Source organism: Zonotrichia albicollis, chromosome 22 (genome assembly GCF_047830755.1).
Source record: "Zonotrichia albicollis isolate bZonAlb1 chromosome 22, bZonAlb1.hap1, whole genome shotgun sequence".
Lineage (NCBI taxonomy): Eukaryota > Metazoa > Chordata > Aves > Passeriformes > Passerellidae > Zonotrichia > Zonotrichia albicollis.
In genome coordinates, this window is record NC_133840.1 from 3418657 (window position 1) to 3444159 (window position 25503).

Genomic DNA, 25503 nt, shown 5'->3' on the forward strand with positions numbered 1-25503 from the left:
GATTCAGCAAAGCTTAGTGAAAATGTACAATAAACCTGCTCACCCTTTGCATTAAATCTTCAGTGCTGGTTTCTCACTGCACCAGGTCAGCCCTGGGTCCCTGATGCCATCTGGGGTTTGCCCATTGGGACAGGTTTGCAGATCAGCAGCCCTGATGGGGCCCTCATGGAGATAAGAAATCTGTCACTCTGTGGAAATCTGTCCCTCCTTTTCTAGCACAGGCTCTGGAATTAGGGAGAGATGCAGAGAGACCCCAGCAGGGACTCGGTGTGTGCTGCCCCTCAGGCAGCGTCTGCTCTGCCTCCAGAGTCCTGTACCAGGCCAGCACATTAACTTGGGATTATCAGGAAATCAACTTTTAGCTCCTCATCCTAAGAACTTCCCAAGAGTGCAGACTCTGCCTGCCAGTCCATTTGATTTTTAATTGCACTTACACAACCTTGGCCAGAGTTGTGAGCGCTGAATGTGAGGAATTCCTGACATCACCACCTTCCTGCACATTACCCCAGAGCAGATTTATCTGCTTTCATCAGCCACTCAGACTTTTCTGACCTACATTAACAGGAAGGGTGGTGAGGGAACCTGTAATTCCTGGGCTGTGGTCCCACATTTGAGTGCCCAAGTCACAAACCACCACTGGCACTCACCAACCTGCTCTCAGCTAAGCTGGCCTGGAAGGGGAGCTGAGGCAGGCCCGGTTTAAGGGTGGGCCCTGGGAGGTCAGGTTGATGGAAAATGCAGCCAGGCTGCTCTCAGGATTAGTTCTGTCCCTGCCCTCAGAGGTTCAGGGAAGCTGCTTGGCCACTCCTGGCAGGGATGGTCAGGTCACAGGGGTCACCTGCCCCCTCCTCAAAGGCAAATCCTGACCCTGCACTCGGGAAGGGCTCAGCAGAGCCACTCTGATGTTGCGTTTCCCTTCTGCAGGGCCCAGAGCAGAGTCTGGCAGGGACATTCTGACAGAGGGACATTCCCTGCTCCTCCTGAGGCTGCAGATCCCCCTCTGCCCGGGCTCCTCCTCCGGGGGTGACCCGGGGGCATTCCCTGGCCAGGGCTCGGCTGCCAGCGCCAGGAAAGGGCCGATCCCAGGGAAGGATAATGACAGCGAGGGGAAGCAGGGCTGATCTGGTACCCAGCACCGTGCACTGCTTGCTGCCTAATTAAAATTTCATTAAGTTAGTTCGAATCCCTTGATGGAGGTCACAGGCACACCATTGATGTGCTAATGTCTTACTTTTCCCCTTTTTTTCTGCCTTTCACTACTATCCATCATCCTCTTAGATAAAGCAGCGCCATTAGGAACTGCTTTGCAGCATCCCCAGATGCAATGGCAGCGAAACAGAGACAGCCATAATTCATCAGACGTATTATCTGTCCCTTATTTTCTCTCTAATTAAAAAAATGCCTCTTCCCCCATTTGAATCAGTTTGGGCATTAACCCCTCTGGTGTTCTGTTGAACATGCTGCTGAGCTGGGAATTGGAAAAGTTGCCTGGAAGGCCAGGACTGGCTGAGCTTGGTTTCAGTGGAGGTGGTGCTGAATTTACTGCAAAAGCAGGATTGATTTTGCCACCTCTTCTCTTACAGTTGACTTTACATCTCTTCTTGATCTCATTTGGGGTTTCTTAGATATTTTCTCTCAACAGATACCCCCAAAAGCCAGACACACTGTGACTTTCACCTTTTTCTCACTGAGCCTGTGGCTTTGTTTCCCAGTTTTTTAGGGCATTTATTTTCTGCCCCCACTTCCAAAGATGCTGAGGGATCTGAGCAGGGCTGGACAGCCCAGCAGTCTGTAACCTGGTCCTCAGCCTGCTGCCCTGGCTACCACAGGCCCCATCCAGGATGGCAGCTGTTGGGGATGGTCAAGTGCCAATTAATAAATTGCATTAATAAACTAATGTGCATCCTGACCCAGTTCATAGTGATGGCAGGAGCTTTGCCAGGTTGGTTTATCTCTGCTGAACCAAACACCAGGTACTGTTTCTCAGCACTAAAAACTGGAGAGTTTATTTTCCCTTCCCCCTTCCTGCTTTAAAGCTGGCTTTCAAAGATGAGCTAACTTTACAAAAGTTTTCATTAGGGAAATTAAGGAATTCTTCCCAGGACAGCCATTATGTGGCATTTTAATTTTGATTTTTCTGGTGAATGAAACAACACCTTCAGCAGATTTATTGCTAAGTGAATGGCCCAGCCATGGCATGTGTCAGACCTGTAAAACACTAAAAATCAGGCAGGGGATTGTTGTTAATCAGAATTTATTACGCCACATAAAGGCATATTTACAGTCCCACCAGGGGACGATTAATTTGTTTGGGGATAAACAATTAATCTCCCTGGGAGTGGGAGCAGAAAATCTGACATGGTTTTATGTCTCTTCCCAGCATGGCAGAGGCAGGATTGCTCACAGCCTCCCTGGGGCATCTCCTGGCACTGCCAGGGGTCAGCAATGCCCAGGGCAGGGTTTGCACTGAGAGCTCTGCTCTTTCCTGGGATAAATGGGTTTTTTCCTGCCCTGCCTGAGCTGAGCTCTCACAGGCAGCCTCCTGCATCCCTGTGTTCCTCCCCACCCTGTCTATTTTTGGGTTTCAGCCCTTGCATCTGTTTCCTGCATCCTCTCCTTTCTGCTCAAGATGCAACAGGCACAAACAGGGAGGAGAGAGGGAGGTGCTGCACAGTGGGAAGTAGAGAATTTCAACTGCTATGCCTTTGCTCCATGGACTTCTTCAAACTTAAACCTTATTATTTCCCTTTGAAAGCAGCTTTTTGATCTGTGCAGGAGCAACTGCCCAGTACAGGGCAGGAGCACTTGAGAAATTCCCAGCTGGGGTCATGGAAAGGTTATGACAAAAGCAAAATTTCTGTTTCCCAAGAGCACATGCAGTGTTTTGGCAGGTAATGTCAGCACACAGCCAGGCCAAGAGCAGTGTGTGCCCTCTTCTACTGTCACCTGGTTTTGGGGGCAGCTGTGCCCCTGCCACCCCTTCTGTCCCCAGGAGCTGCCTGGCAGCTCTTGGGTGGCTCAGCATTCCTGGCCCACATGGCAGAACCCAAACCTCACCATCACCTTCATTGAATCTTCTCCCATTTATCCAACAAGATCTTTGTTCCCTTTGCCAGGGCCTGGCTGGATTTGGGAGGGTTTTGGGCACCCCTGTGCACATCAGGGTGCTGCCAGCCCTGAGACCCCTCAGTCTTGTTGCCAAACCCCAATGGCAGCTCCCAAAGCAGAGCAGCACTTCTGCCAGTGTAACCCACCTGCACCCAGCCTGTTTGTGCCTTTTTCTTATTTTAACTCACCTGCACCCAGCCTGTTTGTGCCTTTTTCTTATTTTAACTCACCTGCACCCAGCCTGTTTGTGCCTTTTCCCTGTTATTTTAACTCACCTGCACCCAGCCTGTTTGTGCCTTTTTCTTATTTTAACTCACCTGCACCCAGCCTGTTTGTGCCTTTTTCCTGTCATTTTAACTCACCTGCACCCAGCCTGTTTGTGCCTTTTCCCTGTCATTTTGTCCTGAAAAAGACCTTCACACTTCTCCACAGGGATTAACAGTTGGAGCAGCTCATCACTTGTTTCCAGCAGGAACTGTGAGTTTTTAGGAGATTTGAGCCACCACAATTAAGGAGAACCTAGATCATTAAAAATAATATGCTTCACACAAGAGAAGAGCCAGCCTGCTTCACAAGACCCCTTTCTGCTGAAAAATTCATTGCTCTAAATAATTAATGGTCCTTGCAAAGGAGGATGGTTTTGCTGGGCAGAAGGTGAAATGCAGACGCCAGGCAGAGTAATCCTTTTATTTTTGTTATGAATCCAGATTTCCTGGCCATGCTGCTGCCCTGGGAGCAGTTGGGGAGCAGGGCTGGGGCTGCTTTCCCCATGTGGCTGGGGGAGTGTCTGTGCAATGGGGACATCCATCCCATCCCATCCCATCCCATCCCATCCCATCCCATCCCATCCCATCCCATCCCATCCCATCCCATCCCATCCCATCCCAAATCCCATCCCAAATCCCATTCCAAATCCCATGGGTCCCTCCTGGTGTAGGGACAGGGCAGGGGGCCCTGCTGGGGGTGTCCCAACCTTGTACCTTAAGCCCTGGAGCAGCTCATGTCAGTCCAGCTCTCAGTGCCTTGGCAGGCTCTGGAGAGGAGCAGATTTCCCTGCTGGAGCAGCCTCTCCATTTCCCTGGGTAGTTTTTGCACTGCTGTTCCTTTTGCATTGCATGTCAGGAATTCATTTATTGCTGGGACAGCATTTGCATTGCTCAGTGCATAAATAGGCTATAAATAAGATGCTGATTTCCAATCACTGCACAGCCCCAGGAGAAGCACTCACACCAGGGTGTCAGGTGTGCCTGGCCTGTCCCTCTCCAGCACCAGGGTGTCCCTTGGAGCAGTGGCAGCTGCTGGGGCACAGCTGGCAGTGGCTGTGTCACCCAGCACCAGCCAGTGCAGCTCAGCAGTCAGGAACAGGAGTGGGTGTGGGGCAGTGCCAGACCTGTGGGACAGCAGCACTCATGGGAGGGGGTTTTGAGCTGTTGGGACCCCCCATGGGCATCCCAGGGTAAATCCAATTCCTCTTCTCCTGCTCAGCCTGCCTGGGGTTCCTGCAGAATAATTTACATTATTATTATTATAATGATATTATTCCAAACAGTAGCAGATTGTTTGTGATCTCTTTGGGGAGGTAAATGGAAACTGTATTGGGGTTGTTTCCCCTAAAAGCTCAGGTAGAGGGGGCAAGATGAAAAAAGCAAACTGTGCTCTGCTAACCAGAATGTCCCACCAGGACAAGAGGGCTGGACAAGGGTGGCAGTGGGACCTGACCCCCTCAGAGCAGCTCCCACACAGGTTATAGAAGCCAGGCTTTCCAGGGAGGTGGGAGCTGTGCTGCTCCAGCAGCTGAGGCAGGTGTCACTGCAGGGGGACTCACCAGAGCCAGCAGCATTCCTGGAATGTGCTGGAAGGGACAGGAGCTGCAGCATTCCTGGAATTTGCTGGGAGTGACAGGAGCTGCCGTGGCTGATGCAGAGCTGGGCCTGAGGTGTCCTCAAGCTGCTTGAGCCCTGTCACCAGCTGGGTGCTGGAGCAGGAAGGTCCCCTCTGTGCCCCTGGCTGGGCTGGCATGTCCCTGCTGGAAGAGGCCACCTCACTGCCAGTGCCACCCGCTGTCACCTGCAATGGGGACAGAAACAGCAGCAGTGCAGTGATTGAACACCTGTACCCAAGGGCGAGCTGTTTTGTCATGAATTAATGCTTTTCTCTGTTTTTAGGCTGCTGGGGGTGAGAGCAGCCTGGGATCCCCAAAATGCCTGCTCATTGCCAGGCCTGCTGGGGCAGGGCTGCCATGGATCCATTTCAGTGCTCAGGAAGGGCACTGACACAGCACACACATCTAGTGGCACTGGTTTAGCACAATTGTCACTGCAGCCCCAGTGAGCCCTGGGAGCAGGGAATGGCTGACCCTCGGGTGGTGAAGCAACAAAAGGTGGAAGGGAAAAGGTGGGAGAGCCGCCCATGACAGGGCTGCACTGCCCACTCGCAGAGGGGGATTCTGGGGTGTGTGTGGTGTGGGGTGACCTCTCTGACAGCCCCTGTGTCCTTGCAGACGAGTGCAGTGCTGTGTGCGGGCGGCTGTGCCCTGCTGGCCCTCAGCTCCCTGCTGGCCATCGTGGCCGTGCTGCTGCCCGGCGGAGCCTGCGAGCGCCGACTCTGCACCCTGGCTGGCTACATGCAGACAGCAGCAGGCAAGTGATGGGGCTCTGCTCTTGGGGGGAGGTGGGGTGTCCTGTTGTGCCATCTTGGGCTCAGCAGCATGAGGAGATCGCAAACCCTAAGCAAGGGTGGGAGAAAAGCAAGTGTCCCTTCAGTTCAGTGATTGCCTCTGTTGAAGTGTCCAGATCCATCTTTGTGGTTAAGCCCCTGGAGGGATTTCCCTCTTGGAGCTTTACACCTGACCCAGGGGCTGCCCAGCCTGTCCTGTATCTCCCCAGGCAGCCCTGGTGATGCTGCATCCACTTAAAATTCCTTTGCAATCTCCTGTGCTTCTGCCTTGGGGGAGTGCAGAGTAAGGGGAGGAAGCTGGGGAGGGACAAACCCCACTGGAGAACTGTCACCCCTGCAGGGAGCCACGTCCCTGAGTGTTGGACCAAACCTCCCCAGCTGGCCATGAGCCACCACAGGAGATTAATGCCCTTCGTGTCTGTGCCCAAGAATAAACTCCTTTGCTTGGAGAAATTCTCAGGGCCAGCCAGGCTTTGTTCTCTGCCTGGAAGCATTCAAGCTGCTCTGGGGGGAAATCCTGTTACACGCTCTCCTCTGCAGGGCTCATCCCCTGGGATCTGATCTGGGACAGATGGAGCAGGACAGATTTCAGCCATGCTGCTCCAGCTCAGCCAGGCTGTGGGGCCACACACATCCCCTTCTCCCAGTCTGGAGATTCCCAGCTCTGCTGGCTGCTGGCCAGTGTGTCCCCTGGGGGTGGGACAGAGGCTGGGGGAGCTCCATGGCAGATCCAGCTCCAGGGATGGTTCCTTGCCGGGGATAACTGGGGTGGAAAAGGGTAACCCCACATTACCTTTGCCTGGAGGGTGGCACATCCCTGCTGTGTCTGGAGCAGATACCAAGCAAAGGATTAGGAAGAGTCCCTGGAAAGGAAACTGACTGTGGCAGATAAATACAAATGAGGAGCTGCCAGGGGTTCTGGTAATATTGAACAGGCTGTAAATAAACTGTAGGCTCTAAGCGTTATTGACAAATGAAAATTTACTGGGGACGTTTGAGCAAGCTAATGGGTTGCTTTAAACCCTGGCATTGCCTGCTAAGCATTTTGTCTTGTGCTTTTTAATTTTGTGCACTGTGGATTAATTCCCATTCAGAGCCAGGCAGCCCTGAGTCAACAGAATTAAATGGTTTAATGTATTTGGATTCAGAAATGCTGCCCCTCCATAATTTCTCTCCTTGTTCCCCCCTCCCTCCCTAGGAGGAAGCTTTTCAATAGAAATCAGCTGCAGCGAGGTGACAGGGAGAGAAACTCCTCCCCAAAAATCACATTACCTCAGAGAAAAACAGGGATTTCAGGATAGATGGAATTATGGGGGAGGGAAGGAAAGCAGAGCAAGCCTGGAGGTTTGGTAGAGAAGCTTTCTGATGGGGGGCAGCTCTGCCAGGGGGACCCCCTGAGATGCTGGCAGAGCAGTGGGGTTTGTTTCTCCCAAATCCCAGGTTTCCAGGTCCTAAAGTCACCTTTCCTCTGTCTGACCAGACATTTTCCCACTGAAATCCAAATTTTGCTCTCCTTTTCCCATTTCACAAAGCCAACTTCAGGTATTCTTTTAGAGCACCAAAGGTATGAATAAATCAGCTCAATTCTATGAGACACTGAATCAGGAATCCAGTGTGCTGATAAAGAGCCAGGTGCACTGAGCCAGGAGCATGGAACATGCCAGAAGTGAGGAGCAGAGGCACCAGCAGAGCCAGAATCAGCCCCCACAGGCTCTGCACTGTCTCAGAAGGATGCCCTGAGCTGCACTCACATAAATCCAGGTGCAGAGGCCAAGGATTGATCCCTGAACCAAACAGGAACCAATCCTGAGAGCAGCCCCACAGCCAGGCTCAAGCTACAGCTTTAACACTTTCCTGCTGTACATTTGGAGAGCCAAGTTGTGCCTTTGGAGCCCAGAAAGGAGGAAGATAAAAACCTCAGGCAGACAGAGCAGAGCTCTAATTGCAGATGGAGACAGGCCACCAGGGTTCAGAGCCAGGCTAATTGCCACCATGCTTTGAGAACAGGAGTCCTGATGCCTGGCATCCATCCTTAGGAAAAACCCAACATATCCACACAACAGACAAGAGGATGGTCCCTAATGAAAGAGTTAATGAGCAACAGGGGGAGGAGGGAGGATAAAGGAACATTTGCTCAGCTCTCACACCCTACAAAGTCAAAGCTGCCTCTGAGAGATTAGAGATGAGGCTCACCCCCTGCTCGTGGTGTCAGCTCACTGAAATGGAATTTCTGGGGGAACCAGCACCTCCAAAGAGGCTGAGGGAGCCAAGCTGGGTTTTATTTGTGGGGTGGCCCAGTCCTCAGCTGCAACCCATTGCTTGGTTGGAGAAGAGTCCTGGGGCTGAGCCCAGGAACAGGGAGGGCAAATGGGGGCACAGCTGAAACCCTGCCAGTTGTCCTTCAGCAAAATCCTCTTTGCTGGGCTTTAAAAACAGGAGTTAATTCCAGGAAGAAATGTCTCCTGCTGTGTGGGGCTGAAAGGGAAGCCCAGGGAATGTTCTCCAGGGCTGATTGTGGCTGTGCAACCTCTCTGGGGGCTGCCAGGTGCTGCTCAGGGCCCTGCAAGGCTCTCAGAGCAGATTTTCAGTGACTGGCAGGGGGAAGCTGCTGGAAGGAGCTCGGGGCCATCCCAGTGTGTCAGGCAGTGCCTTCACCCATGGCACCTGTGGGTGATGCCCTGGGGAGCCCCAGGGCTCTGCTCTGAGCTGTCACAGCCCACACAGCCCCAGCAAATGCCTCACAGGAGTGTCCTGAGCCTGAGGGAGCTCAGAGCAGCCTGTGACAGATTTCCAGCAGGGACTGTGCTCCAGAGCATCCCCACCCCCATGGGAATGGCCCTCCCAGGGTAGTGAGGCTGCTGACAACTGAGACTGCCACTCAATAAACTCCATCAAACAGGAAATCTGGGCAGATTTCTGCTCTGGGGCTCGTGGTACTAAGGGAAGGACTATGGGTGACCATGCTCCAGCACTGGAGCTGCTTCCATCTGCTGCTGAGGAATGAGCCCTCACAGGCAGGATGAGCCCCCCTCATCCCTAAAAGCCTCAATAAAGGCAGGATTGTGCTGATTTTGGGAAGCTTTTCCCTGTGTGCTGTTGAGGCAAAGGGCTCCTGCTTTGCTGGCAGGGGTGGCTGATCCAACCTGCAGTGGCCCCATGGCTGCTGCTCCTTCCCGGGCTCTCTGGGGCTCCAGGAGGAGCTGCAGAGCTTGGGACCTCACTGAGGCACAGAGCACAAGAAGCCTTCAGGGAGAGCTTTGATTTCACCCCACACTGCTCTCTGTCCAATCCTACCACCATCAAGTCACTGCTCAAACCCAGTGCTGGGCGAAATGATCCTGACCTGCCTGTGCCTTTCTAAGGCTCTTCTGGTTTTAAAGAGCAATTTCCCAGCATTGCCATGACAGAATCAGAGCAGTCACAAGGCTCCAGCAAGACAGGCAGAAACCCTCAGTTATGCAATTTAGCCACACTGTAATCCCAGGTTTCATGGTAGTCCCAGGAGCTTTTTCCTGGAAAATGTGATTGCATTCTGCAGCCAAAATCTCTCTTACTGGCAGCAGCACGGTGGCATTACAGAGATGGCCTCAACTTTTGGTCAGTTAAGCAGCAGAGCAAAATACAGGAGACCTTTGTTTGTTCTTTAAACACTGATCATTCAGTAAGAACACAGAAAGAGGGAGAATTGTTCACTTTCAGATCAGTGTGAACCTTCTAAATGTATCAATTCCCAAGGACTGAAAACCAACCCAGATTAGAATGCTTTGTGCCATTCCCAAGGGAGAGCAGCAGGATGGGTGGGAGGTTTGGGGCAGCAGGGCCCCAGCAGTCCCTGGCCAGGACATTGTCCCAGTGTCACAATGCTATTTAGGAAGGCAGCACATGATCCTTCTCCCTCATTGCACCTCCCTGCATCCCAGCCCACCTCTGGGATCGATGGTGCCCTGTTTGTCCCAGCCGGTGCAGGCTCTGCATGGCAAACAGCACCATCATCTGCATCACTATTGATCCCTCAGGCTCCCATCCATCAGCCTGGTGACACATAGGTAATGTGTAATTAGTAACTTAGATAAAAACAGCACCAGGAGGGAGCTGCCAGGCCAGTGAGTCCATGGAGCAGCAAACAGAGGGCTGGTGGCTGCCTGGTCACTGAGTCACTGAAACTCTTCCCTTGCCTTTGGGGTCCCTCCCATCCTGCCCCTCTCCCAGACATCCCCATTGGAACAATGGCATGAGGGAGACACCCTGCCAAGCATCCCTGCCCGATGCACTTGTGGGGATGCTGGAGAGCAGCACCAAGGATGGTGCAGAGGCCACCGTGCAGCGGGGACACGCTCTGCTGCTGGGTTCAGTGTCCCAGCACGGCTCTGAGGGGACAGAACTGGAGCAGGCCCCTCCCCAAGCAGGGGAATTAACTAAAAGCCTTCAGGAAGGGCCAAGGCTCGAGGCTGGGGGCGCTCCCAGCCCGCACCGGGCGGGGCAGACCCAGCAGTGCTCTTGTGGCTGCGGCAGCCCCGAGCCCTGTCCTGCTGCCCGAGGGTTGTTTGTCACAAACATCCTTGGCATTCGGAAGAGGAACTTGGCAGTGGAGGCAGGGGGAAGCAGCGCCCTGCTGTCCAGGCATTGATTTGATTTCAAATCACCCAAAGCTTCCCCCATCCCTGTTTAAAAATAGCAGCTTGGCTTTTATCGCAGAGCCCACGCCGTCCCTCTTCTCGTGGCAGAAAAACATGCTCAGTCCTGATGCACTGACACTGCTGGATGTGCTCAATCATCTGAGCAGCATTAAGGAAATGCTTCCATAAAGCTGTTTCCCCACTTAGGAAAGGTTCCTCAGATCTGCAAGAGAAGCTCCCAAAATAAGCAAAGTCCAGTCTTCCTGCAAGGTGCAAAAGCAAAACAGCAGCATAAAACCTGAGCCTGGAGATGTGTCCTGCTCTGAACTGCAAGGGCAGCTTGATTGTCTCTCTCTGGACAGAGCAAAGCTGGGAGCAGCCGCATGATCCTCCTCAGTGCTCAGGTCCTCACTGCCATCCTCATCCTCTCCCCTCACATTTCCCATCCTGTCCTTGCCACAGACAGCACTCACACTGTTGGAAGCCCTGATTCTGCCCCTGGTGTAAGGCTTTTCCCCCTGCTTTCTTTAATTACATTAGCAAAGTCAAAAACTGCCTTTGGCACGTTATTATTCAGTCAGTGAACTCTCACTAATTCCTGACACAACCAATAAATATCTGAGGTGGGAGCTCACTGCCAGGAGCTGGAGAGGGGCTCGGTCACAGCCCAGCCCCACTGCTCATTTCAGGGTCAGTGTTGCTCATGCCTGACTTTTCTGTGCTCTCATTTTGTTCACTTGCACTGATGCAACTCCTCTTCTGTTACAATTTTGCTAATTTCCTCCAGAATTCAGCTCAGTAAAAGCCACAACCATCCTGAGCCTTGTGCTGGTTTGTCCTGGAGCAGGGACTGCCCTGAGCCCTGTGGAGATGCTGGGCACCAGCACCAAGCCCAGGTGTTGTTATTCCATCAGTCTCTGTGTGCTTAAGAATTTGATGAACTCCTGTGTTAGAAGCAACAATTGACTTCTTTTCCATTTCCCTCCCAGCTGGGAGGTGCTGTCTGGGAGGATGTTGCAGGGGGAAAATGAACTTGTCAGATCTGCAGATTGACAGGCATGAAAGTGGAACCACAAACATCAACATCAGCCTTTCAGGAAATTTTTACTTCTGCTGAAACAGTAATTTCTCTGTGCTCACTCCAGTGCATACATTCCAGTGACAGATCATCTTGGTTTGAGAACAATTTCATGATTTCACTTCCAAACCCCAAAATCTCCATTGGAGAGGCAGGCCATTACACACAGCAGTGCCAGGGGAGGGGCTGGCAGCTCTGCTCACAGCCAGGCTCCCTGCCACAGGTTAAGTGCAGATCATCCTTGCCGAGGCTCCAGCTTGTCTCACACAAGGTGCAGAGCTGTGAAGGAGCAGGGGCCAGACCTGGCTGTGCTGTGGAGCAGCTGAGCCCTGCTCCACTGCAGTGACAGATGACAGAGCTTCATTTCCATCTGACATTTGGACAGATTTATTTCCTCTGCTCACTTCTCATGGTGTGCTGTGATTCTCTCCAGGTGGGTGGTGCAGTTTGGCACTTGGTGCCTTTGCCCTCCCTTCAGGCCAGGTCCCAGCAGCAGCAGTGTGCTGGGCTAATGCCAGGAGCACAGCATTTCTCAGCAGCCTCATTTAGAGAATAAACCAGCCATGTCCTTTCAGTGGCTTCTTGGAGAGGGGCAATACATTTCCAGTGGCAACAGTGACAGAAGCAATATTCTTTCATTGCTATCATCAGAAAAGAGCAGCTTTATACTGCAAGAAAGAACTATTTCACTTGTACAAAACATATTTTTTATTTCCTTAAACCTGGGGAAATCCTTGTCATATTAATATGTGTCTGAATTGCTTCTCTTTCAACAGTTCTCCCAGGGATTTGAGCTCAGACCAGTTATTGCACTTGGATGCAGTAACAGTCCATAAAACAGTAGATTCTGTAAATAATAACAGTGCTTTGTAATAAATGGAAACTACAAATAACAAGTGCCACTGGGACTCCAGCACTGCTGCCCCTGAGGAAATACAGGCCCCAAGGAGCCCAGCACTGTGTGTTTCAGATGGGAAAATCCATATTTCACCTGATTCCCTCTGTCTGTGACTCTCCCTTCAGTTCACAGGCAGTTGTTCCTTTATAAGGCAGAACATTTACCTGGATTCTCACATTTTCAAGGCACCAGGGTGGAGCTTGTGGGTATTATCAGAAGGCTCCTCAAGCCACATCTCTCCAAGCAGGCTCCTTCTTGAATTTTTGGTGAGGGATGGCCTTGATAATTACTTGTCCTTCATGAAGTTTAATTGATCTTGTTGGTTGTTGCAGCAGAGAAAAACAGCAGGAGAGGGTCCCCCTTCCCATGCAAGTTCAGGTTGTGTAATAAACCAGACCCTGAAAAGCTTGAGAGCATTTATCATTTCACAGCTGTCATTAGTGGCTGCCCAGCCTGCTTGTTGCATGCCCACAGTGCTGAGCAGGATCACGTCCTCTTATCTCCTTGCTGTGTAATTATGTGTTCAGCTGAGGGTTCTTTTCACAAACAATTTGACTTCTCCCATTCCTCCTCCTTGCTTAGCTCATGTTTGTTGGAGACAACCCTGCAACCCTCTCCAAGGCCACCTGAATGTCCTGCCTTGCTGTGGAGAGAGAGCTCATAGCTGAATTTCATGCATCCTGAAGCAACTGTGTAGACACCACATCATCTTTATTGGCTCATCCATCTGCACTGAGTGCAGGGTGTAATGCTGAGAAAAAACCTTCCCTGTCCCCTCTGATGCTGGCAGGAGCTCAGCACTGTCAGGTGCATTCTGCACTTCAGTCTGCCCAGGGATGCATTTCAGGGATTTTAGGTCAGCCCCAGTGCCCAGCCTGGCTCTGGAAATGCTGAAGTTTTTGGCCTGCTGGTTGGATGCTGGCTGTAATTTAAAAGGCATCTGAAAGTGGGGACAAGGACCCGTCAGGACACAGAGCAGGGCAGTTTATAGGGAAGCCATCCTGTCTGCCAACACCAACATGCTGCCCCAAAACCTTAAAGGCTGACATCAAATTCAGGGTGCAGCAGTGAGCCCCTCAATGCCTACAAAAACTGTTTTGCTGGGATTAGATGAAGCTCATGCTATTTGTGGATCCTCCTTGGAGGTCACTACAGGCCCTGGCTGGCCCAGCCTTGGTGAACTCAGTGATAAATCTGGGTGGCAGCTGCTTGCTGGCTTCTGTGTCACAGATTGCCCAGGCAGTTAAAAACTCTGCATCTGTGCACCACAGCCTGGCTTTAGGAGCAGGGGTGCACAGAGAGGATTTCCCTGAGAAAGGAGCAATGAAAATCTGACAAATGGGTCTTTCCACTTCCTACAATCCTGCTGACTGTGGCACAGACCTTTTGGTGGCACTTCCAGTCCCACTTTGCTTGCTCTGATTTGGTTTCAGTGTCCTGGATAATGGGAGGTGCTGCTGGCTGAGCTGGGGAGGCAGCCCTGGGAACAGCCACAGGAGCAGTGGCTCTGGGCCAGCCCCACTTCCTTTCTGCACAGGCTGACAATGCAGGGAGTCTGGCAGAGGTCTCTGTCCTCCTGTGGGCACGTAGCACAGCTCCCAGGCGAGCTCTGCTTCGGAAATGTTTTGCTCTGCCTTCCTGTCTGAGCCTGTGCTGAGTTGGATTCCTTTGCTGGTAAGGAACAGATCTGCTCAGAGGAGAAATTTACCCTGCACCGAGTGTAAACACAGATGGAAACGTGGTGGAGCCCTTTCCAAAGTCAAGGGAATGAATCTGTTTAAAAGGCTGAGCATCTGGGGCAGTGAAAGAGCAGGTGGAGCAAGAACCCCAGAAAGGACAGTGGGACTAAAGCAGAGGGCACAAACTGCACAATTAAGTGGAGAAATTACCCCAAAGAGCAGAACAGAAAGGAGAAGAGGCTCCTTTATGGATCTTTTTAAGACTCCAGAGTTTTCTGAGCCCTGTGAGTTGCATCCCAAGCAGGTAGGCCTTTCCCCTGGACTAACCTCATCTGCCTTCTCCAGGGCAGCATGTGAGGGATGCAGCCCCACATCCTCCAGCTCCTGGGAGGGATGAGCAGGATTTTCCTCCCTGGTTGCAGCTATTGCTGTGCTGCAAGAACCCTGGGTGGACAGGGCATGTTCACACCAGTGGAATCAGCTTCATGATGGTTTGGTCAGCTCTGCTGCTCCAAACCAGCACATTTTCTATGTTCTACAGTAACAGCACTCCTGAACAAAGGCTTGGTCCTGCAGGGCTTGATTCACTTGCCTAACCAAAAAGCTAAAAACATGGATAAGCCTTGGATGGCTGAGAAAATGTGAAATTGGGTTCTCCTCCCAGCTGTAACCTTGGCAGAAGCAGAGCTCTGGCTGCTAAAGCCCATAAAGTGCACAGCCCCTGTTGCTCCTGATAGGGGTATAAAATTATAATTACTTGAGGAGTGACTTACGATTCAGTGAAACAAGAATCTTCTCCTTTTTGATTGAATTACTCAGTGGTTATTCCTAGAAGACTGGAAGCAGATGGCAAGCTCTGGCCAGGCATGTAACAGCCTGAGTTATGGCATGGAGGGGATGGAGCTGAGCTCCAACCTGCTGCTCCTGCCTTCCTGCTTGCTTTGGGTCCCATCCTGGGGTATTCTCCTGGAAAGGAGAGGCTGGTGCTGGGACAAGATGGTTTGCAGCAATGGATGGAGAGTGAAGCAGCAGAGGGCTTGTTTTGTAGCTCGATTGGCAGAACAGAAATGCAAAAATGTTATTTCTGTCAATCCAGTGCTGCTTTGGCCCAGGTAAGCACATCTTGACAGCAATCCCAGTGCACTGTCAGGAGCCTGTGGAGCTGGGAGGTGACAACTGTCCCTGTGTCACACAGGAAAGCTCCCCATCCCTGCAGGCCCAGGGGGAGGAGGGATGGATGAAGGCAGACAGTCCCCTGGGCTGGGGAACAAACACAGCTGTATCATTTCTGCCTCACTGCTCCTCCTGCCCCCGTGTATCTTGAGCACATCAATAAAATCAAACAGACTATTAGCAGCACGTCCTGTTATCAGCCATGGATGGGCATCGTGCAACCTGCATTTTATGAAGTGCTGCTCCTACCACTGCTGGGGCTGCAGTGATTATCACATCTCCTCACAGCTGGGCCACACCACAGCTTTTATGAGCTACCCTACATCAAAGGCCCTTTCTTTTTAAAGATAAATTAACAATTCTCTCCCTTTCTTTTTATTTAATAGCAGAACAGCCAGCTGATTACTAGGTGAGACACCAATCGAGTTGCTGAGCTGTGCTTACTGCATTGTCTATTTGATTATTTTTATTGAATAAGCAAATGTTCTCTCAGAGCTCTGAAGTCCTTATGAGGGAGACTCATTTTCTGCTGCTGTGATCTCTTTGTCACGGGTGGGTGATGTATGAAAAGGAATTGCAAATAGCTGTTTACAGCAAGCAAAATCCCAGAACAGCCCACTTCAATTTCTGCTATCTGTCGGAGGCTGTTGCTGGTGATGGTCAAAATTAATTAAGCAGGAAGGAAGAGAGCAGAGAGGCACCATGCATCCAGTCCTGCCATTGAAATATTAATGGTGAGCTAATCAAGAAAGAGTATCTATGAATATCTAATCAGCTCACAGTTTGCAGTTTTACTGAAGCAGTGAACTTCTGGGCAGGAGGTGTGGGAGGGGAGGTGGGTGGGCTGCTCCTGATCACTCTATCTGGGAATAAACAAAGAGCTCCTGCCTGTCACAGGGGCTCAGGGACATTTTCCTTCCTCATCTCACCTCCCTGCTGCCCCTGGATGCTGCTGCATCCTTCCTGCAGTCACCCACAGAGTGCCCAGCCCACAGCATCCCCAGTGCTGTGCTCCTTCCTCCCCAGTGCCAGGGAGAGCTCAGCTCCTCCAGGACTGAGCTGCAGCCTCTGTCCACACCCAGTTCTTGGGAAAAGGCTCCAAATTGTACCTTGGACACACAGCCTGGCCCTGGCCCTCCATGCCTGCTACAGGCACCCCACAGGAGGCAGCAGCTGTGTCCCTGTCCCTCCTGCCAGCGTGTTCCCAAGCTTTTCATGGGGAAACAGAAGGTGATGGGTGTGCTGCAGGGCCAGGGTGCACTGCAGACCCCCCAAGCTCAGAGCCTGCTCAGCTGCTCTCTGCCACCCACCACACAAGCAGGGAAAAACAAGAGGAAACAATCCCATGGCAAAGCTGGGCCGATTCCAATCAAAGCCACAAAAGTAAATGTCAGTTTTGGGTGCCAGGAGTCGTCAAGCATCATTTCTTTCTTCAGTGTCAGTGTAATGAGGGCTGTGGCTTTGGAGATTTCTATTGCTGTGTTTCTGCAAACAGTTCCCTCCTCTAACCTCTTGGAAATTGGATTTTGTGGGGCTGAGCAGTTTGTGTGCAGCAGATAGCAGCAGGACTGATAAGCAGAAACCTGTTTACACACTCACTCTCATCTAATGCTCCAACTGGACAGGCAGCTGCCTAGATTATTTTTTTAATTTTTTTTTTTTAACATTATCCAATGTAATCCTTGTTGCCTGAATGTTTTGCTGCTTAATTGGGAGAAATCTGAACTAGGCAGTTTTAACATGTAACAAACATGAAAATGATGTGAAGAAAAGGATAAAGGTAACAAGTATATCTTAAATGCCACCAAAGAAGAATCAAGTGGTGATCAGGAGAGAACAGAAAACCTGTGCTGTCCTGTGTGAGGTGTATTTCATGTGCTGCCAAGGGAGTAGGGACTGGATACAACTGCAAATTCAGAGAGTCCTGGCACATTGCTCTGACAGCCACAGGAACTTTCTGGGAAAGGAAAAGCAAAGCAGATGGCATCAGTTAAGAAGAGTGGAAGGTACCAGGGATGTCCAGGGAAATGATGGAGCCCAGTGGCTGCATCCATTGTCTGTGGGAGGGAGAAACCCCTGACTGCAGGTGTGTGGGGGCTGCAGTGCCCACTGCAGCTCCTGGATTTCTGCAGGAGGAGCTCTCTGCAATGTGCTTCCCTCACTGCTCCAGTATAACCCAAATCTGTCAGCCTTTAGGGCTTGCTGAGAAGGTCATCTGTGAGCATGGCTAATTATTTCAAGCACAGCATCAGGCTAATGCCACTAACCTGCTCCCAGGGACTGAGCTCTGCCCTCTGCCTTGGCTCTGTGGCTGCAGGGAATTACAGATGCATGGGAGTGTGTGTAAAGCTCATGGATATAAACAGATCCCACTGGCATCTACCTTGAGCACAGGGAGGAAAATTCACATTTTTCATAGCCTGTTCATTCAGTTGTCATGAAAATGCTGTTCCAGCCAAAAGGCAGAATCTCTTCTTTCTGCCATTTAATTTTCTTTAATCTGCTCTTGACATTTATTGAAAGAAGTATTTTACCCACATCAAAGGCAAAGATTTCAAAACATCACATGGAAAAAAACTTAAGGTCAGTCCAAGTGAGGTTATGGTGGCTGACATGAGATGAAAGACTCTGGTTTTCACAAGGAAAGTCTGTGCAAAACAAGAGGCCTGTGCTCTGAGGGTGCTTCATTTGCACCTGGCAGGGGCTGCAAGTGGTGGCCTTTGTGTGTCTGACACCTTCAGCAATTCAAGCAAGGCTGTCCTTAATATGAACAGGTTAAAAAATGGAAGATGCCTTGATAACATGACTTTTCAGAAGGCTCTCACAGGGGTGAAGGGTTTCCCATGGCACTGCCCAACGTTGGCCCAACTCTCTCTGCCTGGGGCACAGCTGGGCCCTGCTTTGCCTTCACCCCCCCTGAGGGAGTGGTGCTGCTTTTCACAAACTTAAATGAGCCAAAACACCTGACAAACTGAACAAACTGCTGAAAATGCACCCAGCAGAGGGGCCAAGCTTGCAAGATGCCTCTGGATGTGTGGAACATCCTGAATGCCAATTCTGAAGAAAGGTGTAAAATGTAAAAGACTCTCAGAAAACTTCTCCATTTAGTTCATTTTGTATGGGTAGAGGTAACAAGCTGACACAGGTTAATTTATAGCTTGGCTGTATGCTGATTGCAAAGCACACATTTCCACTCAGCCACCATGAGTAAATCACTTTCCCACTGGTTCTCTTGGCATATAAAAGAAATTTCTCCCTTCCCGACATTTAAAAAAAATCCTAATATGTTATACACTGCATGACTTTATAGCATCTTTAATATTTAAAAGGCTAGAATCTATAACCTCAACCTTTAACAAATGTACAGTAACGTGATAACAAATTTGCCTGGAACAGCTGCTATCTTGGTACCAACTGGCACGAGGAGGAGGGAGGTAATTGGCTTGTTTTCAGATAATTACCATAATTGTAGTGACACCATTTGGATCACATCTAACTGCATTCCTGCTGCAAGTTGGATAATTTAATAATTGGCAGAATTTAGACTGACAGTAAAGGTAAAGTCAGCATATGGTGGGGAATCAGCAGGCACCTCCCTGCACTGCTGCTACAGGCTCTGCTGCTGTTGCTGTGAACTTCAGCAAAATCTTTTGGTTTTGCTGCTTTTCTCGAGCTCTGTGGCTGAGCCACATCTTTGCTCCTTTTCTGATGCTTGTCCTGATGAGACCACATTTTGCACCTCTTGAACCTTTTGATTTGAGATCAATCAGTTCAGTTCACTCCTACCCAAATTACTGCTTCCTTTGTGCTCTTGAGTATTTTTAGCTGTCCTAGTTCTGCTGGGGGCTGTCAGAGCTCTGCACTGAAAGGGGATTAAACCATGGTCAGGTGCTTGCAGGCAGCAGCCAAATGCCTCTCCCAGAGGTTGAAGCTCCCCGAAGCAGGGCTCATTGCCCTGGCTGAGCTGCAGGAGTGCTGGGCACTGCTGGGGACCTGTTCCTCTTGTGCCCTGCTGTCCTTGCTGCTGGTGGCAGCTGAGGGGATGCAGCAGCTCCTTCAGAGCTGAGAGCTGCCCAGCAGAGCCCAGGAGCTGCAAGGTAAGGCCAGGAGGTGGCTGAGGCTGCTGGGGGAAGGCAGGGAGATTTCTCAGCTTCTTGGGCACTTCAGGAGTGCAAAAGGAGCAGAGCACTGAGCTGCTGCCCTGCAGTGCCCGTCCCTGGCTTTGCCCGGCCTTTTTCTGCAGGGCAGAGCTGAGCACAGCTGCCAACACCACTGACAGTGCTGAGGAGAGGGGGCTGCTGGAGCTCCCTCAAATGAGAAGTATTCCTAGGATGCATTTGCTTGTTTTGTTTGTGTGGCTCTTGTGCTTTCCCGGGCTGAACCCAGCCACCACCAGGTGTATTTTCCAGTGGGTGAGGGGGCTGGGGATACACCCTTAGCTCAGGTCTGCAATGCAGCCCAGGCCTGGGAGCCTGGGGGATCCATCAGATGCTGGAGAGAACTCTGGCATGGAGCAGGGGAAGGGCTCATCTCTAACAGACCCCTGTGCCAAGATGAGGTTGGGGCTCCATCCCAGACTGGGCACACACAGCCCTGGCACAGGAGGGAGGGAAGGGATGACTAGAAAGTAAATGCCCAGGTTCTGGTGGGTGGTCTCCAGGGCAGTGCTGGGAAGGAGGGGGAGCTGTGCTGCACCAGGTTTGGGATGCCTGGAAGCAGCTGCTGATCCCCACACATCCCTTCTCCCTGCCCTGCACACAGAGACTGCAGGGTATTCCCTCCCCCTCTGTGATTTATTGCTGCCAGGAGGCTGTGCATGTGGAGGTGGCATAAATCTCACCCAAAAGAGAGAGAAGGAGGAAATTTGCATTTGCTTTCTCACTGGCATATTGAATGCAGCTTTCCAGTTCAGTGCTGAAGGCCTGGGCAGGTCCCAGGCTGAGGCATTTCCCTCAGGGTAACACAGGGCCAGCACTGGGGCTTCCCTCCCTGCTGGAGGAGCCTCCCACAGCCAGCAAGGAGCAGCTCCCCCACTCCACCCAATTATCCCCAGATTAATTTCAATCCACTCCTATTTATATTTTGTGGTATCAGCCTACTTAATTCTGTAGTATTTGCAGGCTTCAAGCATTCACTGTGCTCCCCTGTGCTGATCTGCCAACAGCCACAAACCCTTCCCTCACTCAGACTTTCCAGTCCTCCAGCTCATTTCTGTGTCTCACCCACCTCCCTCCAAGCTGCTTCCATCCAGCCTGACAGTCCCTGGGCTGGTTAAAATCCCCCAAGCTGCTTCTGGAGGCTACAGAAAGCAATTAGGGAGATTACAGTCATGCTGCTGCAGGGGTCTGGGTGTCCTGTCACAAGCAGGCAGCCTGAACTAAGAGGCTTTCAAATAACAGAGCATAAGCAAACAGAAAAGCCTGGCAATTGTTGTCTCCAAGACTGCATTTTGCCTGGAAGTCCATCAGTGTTTTCCTGTGTCAACACCAAACTGGATACAGGGCAAAGCAAGAGATGCAAAAGAGCAAGGAGAAGGCAAGGGGGATAAAACACATTAATCAGAGGGAAAAGTTGGAGGCAGTCTGCAAAGCTCTGCTCCTGCAGGGGCTGACAGCTGTAAATAGCATATTGAAGCCATGGAGGAAGTAAAGAATTAATTACAGTGCCAAGACCCAATCCCACTTCCAGCCACAGGCAGCATTTATTAAGATCTCACTGAGGCAGGAAAGATTGAACAAGGGACTCAGGGGACTACGAAGGGGAAAAGAATTAATCAGTTTGTCTCAGGAGAGTGGAGAAGTCAGATTAAATAAAAACTGGAAGTAAAATGAAAGGGGGAACAAGATGGTTGGAAAGCTGGACCTGTTTGAAGGAGAAACTCTGGAGTCACAGCTGGGAGCAGTCCCAGGGGCTCCACTCCCCCACTGCAGAAGCTGGAGAGCTTTGAGAACAAAGGCTGAAAGTTTGCCTTGACTTTTTAATAGGTTTAAAAATGTCACTCTGGGCCTCTTCCTTCCTTTGCCTGGCAGAAGGAGGCCAGGAAAGACATCCCCAGTTCCTGAGCATCACCAAGGAGCTCAGATTCCCCACATCCCACTTTAACTTGGACCTGAGAGTCATTCCCCAGCCTGCTGAAATTCCCTGATAGCCAAGCAGGGCAGCAGGGGAAGCTGCACCCAGTTGAACAAATAGAAGTCCAAACCCAGAACCAACACCCTTAAAGGAACATTTTTGTCCCTGCTCATTGTCAGCCCAGTGTTTTCCATCACAATAACATTCAGTTATTTATCTTCCAAAGTGTACAACATTTTCCTCCCTCTTTCGTGCTGTTGCTTTTCTGCCTGTCCCTCTGGGAAAGGTCACTGAGCTTCCACATTCCTGCTGTGTAATGAGCTGTGACAAACACTGCTGACCAGGGGTCACAGAGTTTTAGAGGGCCTTGAACACCAACATCACAAGGAGGGAGCCTGTCCCCAGTTTGGGAATGGCGTCCCACTGCCAGGCTCCTTCCCCTGCATGCAGCTCCGAGGCAGAAACTCCCTGGAAGCCAGGTCAGAGACCTTTGTCTTATTCTTCCCCCTCAAAAATCCCAAAATATAGCCAGACATAAAATAAAACTTTGCATGTAAATAAAGTAAAGAGTGAATAGAGGAGCACACTTTGTCCTCCTTGGTAAGTTTTCAGGAAACAGGAAAGGATTTGTACTTTCCTTGCAAGTCCAGAAACTGTTTTGAGAAAGCCCTTATGGAAATGCAAAGTCCATATCCTATAGCAAAGTTTCTCCAAAATCTAACAGCTTTGATTCAGAAGAGAGACACCAAAGCCCTGCTTGTTGCTACAGAAACACTTTCCAATGAAAATGCAGTTTAGAAAGTTCCTGACTTTATCCTATCAGTCTCTTTCACAGAAGTACAGGTCTGTGTCTACTTTTTTAGCAAACCTCCAGATTACTGGAATTTACTGATGGGTTTAGTCCCATGTTATCCCAAAGAGCAGTTAAAAAAAGGTATTTTCTGCTGATTCTGTGGTGGTATTTCCTGGAAAAACCACTAAACACTGTTTGCTGGAGTTTAATGTGCATGAATGATGGGAGGGAGGGAGGGATGTGCATTGTATTACAGCCCCTGGTTTTTGAAAGCTGGTGCTCTAAAGCTGTGAGTGCATGTGATGCATGCCCAGCATCCCAACTCCCCATGTCCAGGGCAGAGCAGCAGTGCCTGTTCCTGCTCACTCTGACCCACAGCACCAGCCCCTTTCCCTGACCTCACATTTAAGGTGAACAAACCACCAGGCCACAGCTGCAGGCAAGCCTTAAAAAACCCCACAAGCCACCAAAAATAAAGATGTGTCTCTCCCAACACATGTGTAATGTTTCAAACCAAGCCAGCCAAAAACTGAATGTGAAACTGGTGCAGAAATAGATCCTCCCTCAGAAAATGAACAAAAAGGATACTTGGGGATAGGGATAAGACAGGGAATTGGAGGTAAAACCTGAAAGCTGGAGATGGAAGAGCCTTCCTGAGCCAGCTGTGCTTCCTGGGGTCCCTTGAGGCCCCAGTTTCAGTGTTTGGGCTGTGCAGTCCCAGCTGCACTGTGTGCTTTCCAGAGCTGCCCAGTGACACTCACAGCCACCCTGTTAACCAACCCAGAAGGGACAAAACCTTCCCAGCCCTTTGCAGTCACCTTTTCCAGCCTGCTGCTGGTGAAAGCCTTGATGCATCTCACTTTAATGTCCCCAGGGCTTATCGATGGATCCCAAAATTACATCAGCAGACCCCAGCAGGCTCAGGAGTCTTAGCCAGGCTTGTTACCTTAATGAAATGCTAATTGCTGCTTTTGCAGACTAAAAAAGTGCCTTTGGTCCTACAGCAGCTTCAGTTAAGCAGTGTTAATTGCTAAAGCTAATTATGTTGCTGTTGCTCCTAGATACTGGTTCAGGTTAGGTGTGTAAACAATGAAGCCAGGCAGTGCCCTGGGTGCTTTCTGTGCACAGAGCAGGGAACGGGGGCCACATCCTGAGCTGATGCCACACACACACAACAGGACAGGACCAGGGAGGTGACAACCTCTAGACAAGAGACCTCACAGCAAACCTTCTTCCTAAAATTTTTAGGATTTGTGTTTTGAGGGAAAACACTGGAAAAAAAAAAAAAAAAACAAAAACTGATCTTTCCTCAGTTCCATAGGTACAGGTTTTAGTCATTTCCTTAACCAGCTGTCCTTAAAAAGCCTCAAATTTCTTCTGTGATGCAATTAGTGGAAGCCAAGGAACAAACAGATCTGGGGTTCACCTTCCTAAGGGAAAAAAACCCCTTCAAATGCCTTTTTTGTTGTACATCCCACATCTGTTTCACTGCTGAAACTGCCAGCTGAAAAGGTGCATCATGTCAATTAAACCACCAGAATTTTCCAAGACCTTTCTGAAAGACCATTAGGATAAAATATTTGCTGGTTAGAACAGCCTTGGATAATTGCTCCAAAGGGGTTTCACTTTGCCAGGCCCTTTGGGAACCACTGCTTTGGGACTGGAGGCAGAAGCTGCCCTGTGTCAGCAGCTGTGGGGTTGCAAAAACCAGGATGAGCCATTCCAGGGCAAACAGGAACAGCCTGGGAGAGCCACAAGGAAAATTCTCTTGAGTTTGGCTGTGCTGCTTTCCTGCTCTCCTCCTTGTGCTGGGCAGGAGCGAAACAAAGCAGGCAGGCTATGGGTTGTGATTCTGGAAAGAACTTTACAGAATCCTGCTTGCAGTAAACCAGCTTTTATCCCAGATCCAATTAACAGCTGAGTTACAGGACTCCAGTGGGATAAAGGGCAGTGAATCTCCCAGCCTATTTACATGATTTATTAGAGCACTGCTGTCGGCAGGAGCTGCTTTATGTTTCATTTATGAGGACACAAGGGGGTGAAGGCTCAGTTACCAAGCTGTTGGGGTGTTCCTACCCCAGCAGGGCTGAAATTCTCTACAACAAAGGCACTACCAGCCCCCTTGCTGCAGCACTGCTGGCTGTTCATGGCGTGTCAGCCGTGGCTTCCTGGCTGGCCTTGGCAGAACTGCTGCTGGAAAAGCACCATTGATTCCCTCTCACTCCTTTCCAGGTTCATCTGGAGCAGAGAGCCAAAGCTCAAGACATCCAGAGGGAAGAAAGAGATGAGTTCCCAGCCTTGCAGCTGAAGCAGCAGCAAGGGGCAGTGCATGTAGTGGGAGTTTCTGTAACAAGCATGGAGAAGTTGGGAGTGGAGTTTTCTCATCTGTTTCTGAAACTTCCCTTCCTAAGCATCTTCCAGGCCAGGAAAGGATATTTGAGCTGACAGCCTTGGATGGGCTCCACCATTTGATGTTTGTATGTTTGTAGAGGAAGCAGAGAAGGATTTTCAGTGACAGATGAAATCTGCAGTCCCTCTGACACACCAGAGATCTCTTCTAAGGAGATTTAGCCTCTTGAAAGCCAAACTATAAGGTTTCTATTGCAGAGATGTGTGATACCAGGAAACTGAGTCTTGTGAGAAAATGAAAGTGTCCATGGTTTTCTCCCCCTGCAATCAGTATTCCTGTAAAATAGCTGCTTTCCCTGCCTTGCATAGCAATGCAGCAGTGAGACCAGCTGCTGTTTCATTCTCCCCTTAATTTTCAGGAGTAGATGATACACAGCGATAGGAAAATACAGTCACAAGTAATGTGACTTTCTCTAAGTGTCTGTTTTCAAGAAAAGTGTTTTTCTGTGTGTGGTGGGGTTTTTTTAACACTTCAGTGGTGTTCTGAGTAGCTGTTAAGATGAGAGGCTCCAATGCCATGTTGTATCAATATCACAGAATTGGGTGCTCCTGAGGGAAGGAGCCTAATTAGGATTATTATTTATTGCTAGAGCAGCCTTAGATTTGGCAAGGCCTCTCCCAGCAAGACTGTGTTCACTCCTAGCATATGTTGTTTGGATCCATCATTTGAACTTAAAAGCTAAAAGTACTTTTTCTCTAATGGGTAGAGATGCAAGCTCTCCTCCAAATCTGTCCAGGAGGTGGAAGGCTCTCTCAAGGGGTTGCCTTTTTCTGTTAAGTGTTTCTCTAATGGGCTTGGAGAGAAGCAGCACTGACACAGAGCAGAAGGAGCAGAAATCAGCCTTGCAGAGGTAATGTAAAGCTCCTGTTCCCAACCTCCTTCTCAGCTTGGTTCATCTTATTCACTCAGTCTGATCTCTCATGCTTGCTCCCAAAAACTGACTTAAATAATATTTTAATGCCCATAAATACAGGTAAAATATTATCTGCAGAAAAAGCCA

At 50.2% G+C, this 25503-nt stretch overlaps 2 protein-coding genes across 2 annotated transcripts in view; one reads left to right on the forward strand and one right to left on the reverse strand.

Annotated features, from left to right (window-relative positions):
* LHFPL7 (LHFPL tetraspan subfamily member 7) overlaps positions 1-25503 on the forward strand; it is a 59027-nt gene that overhangs the window by 5878 nt on the left and 27646 nt on the right. The window contains exon 2 of the mRNA XM_074557029.1: positions 5609-5747. Coding sequence (XP_074413130.1) covers positions 5609-5747 — 139 coding nt within the window. The remainder of the gene's footprint in view (positions 1-5608; positions 5748-25503) is intronic.
* SPATA22 (spermatogenesis associated 22) overlaps positions 4762-25503 on the reverse strand; it is a 54446-nt gene continuing 33704 nt past the window's right edge. The window contains exon 10 of the mRNA XM_074557026.1: positions 4762-5175. The gene's annotated coding sequence lies outside the window, so the exon portion shown is untranslated. The remainder of the gene's footprint in view (positions 5176-25503) is intronic.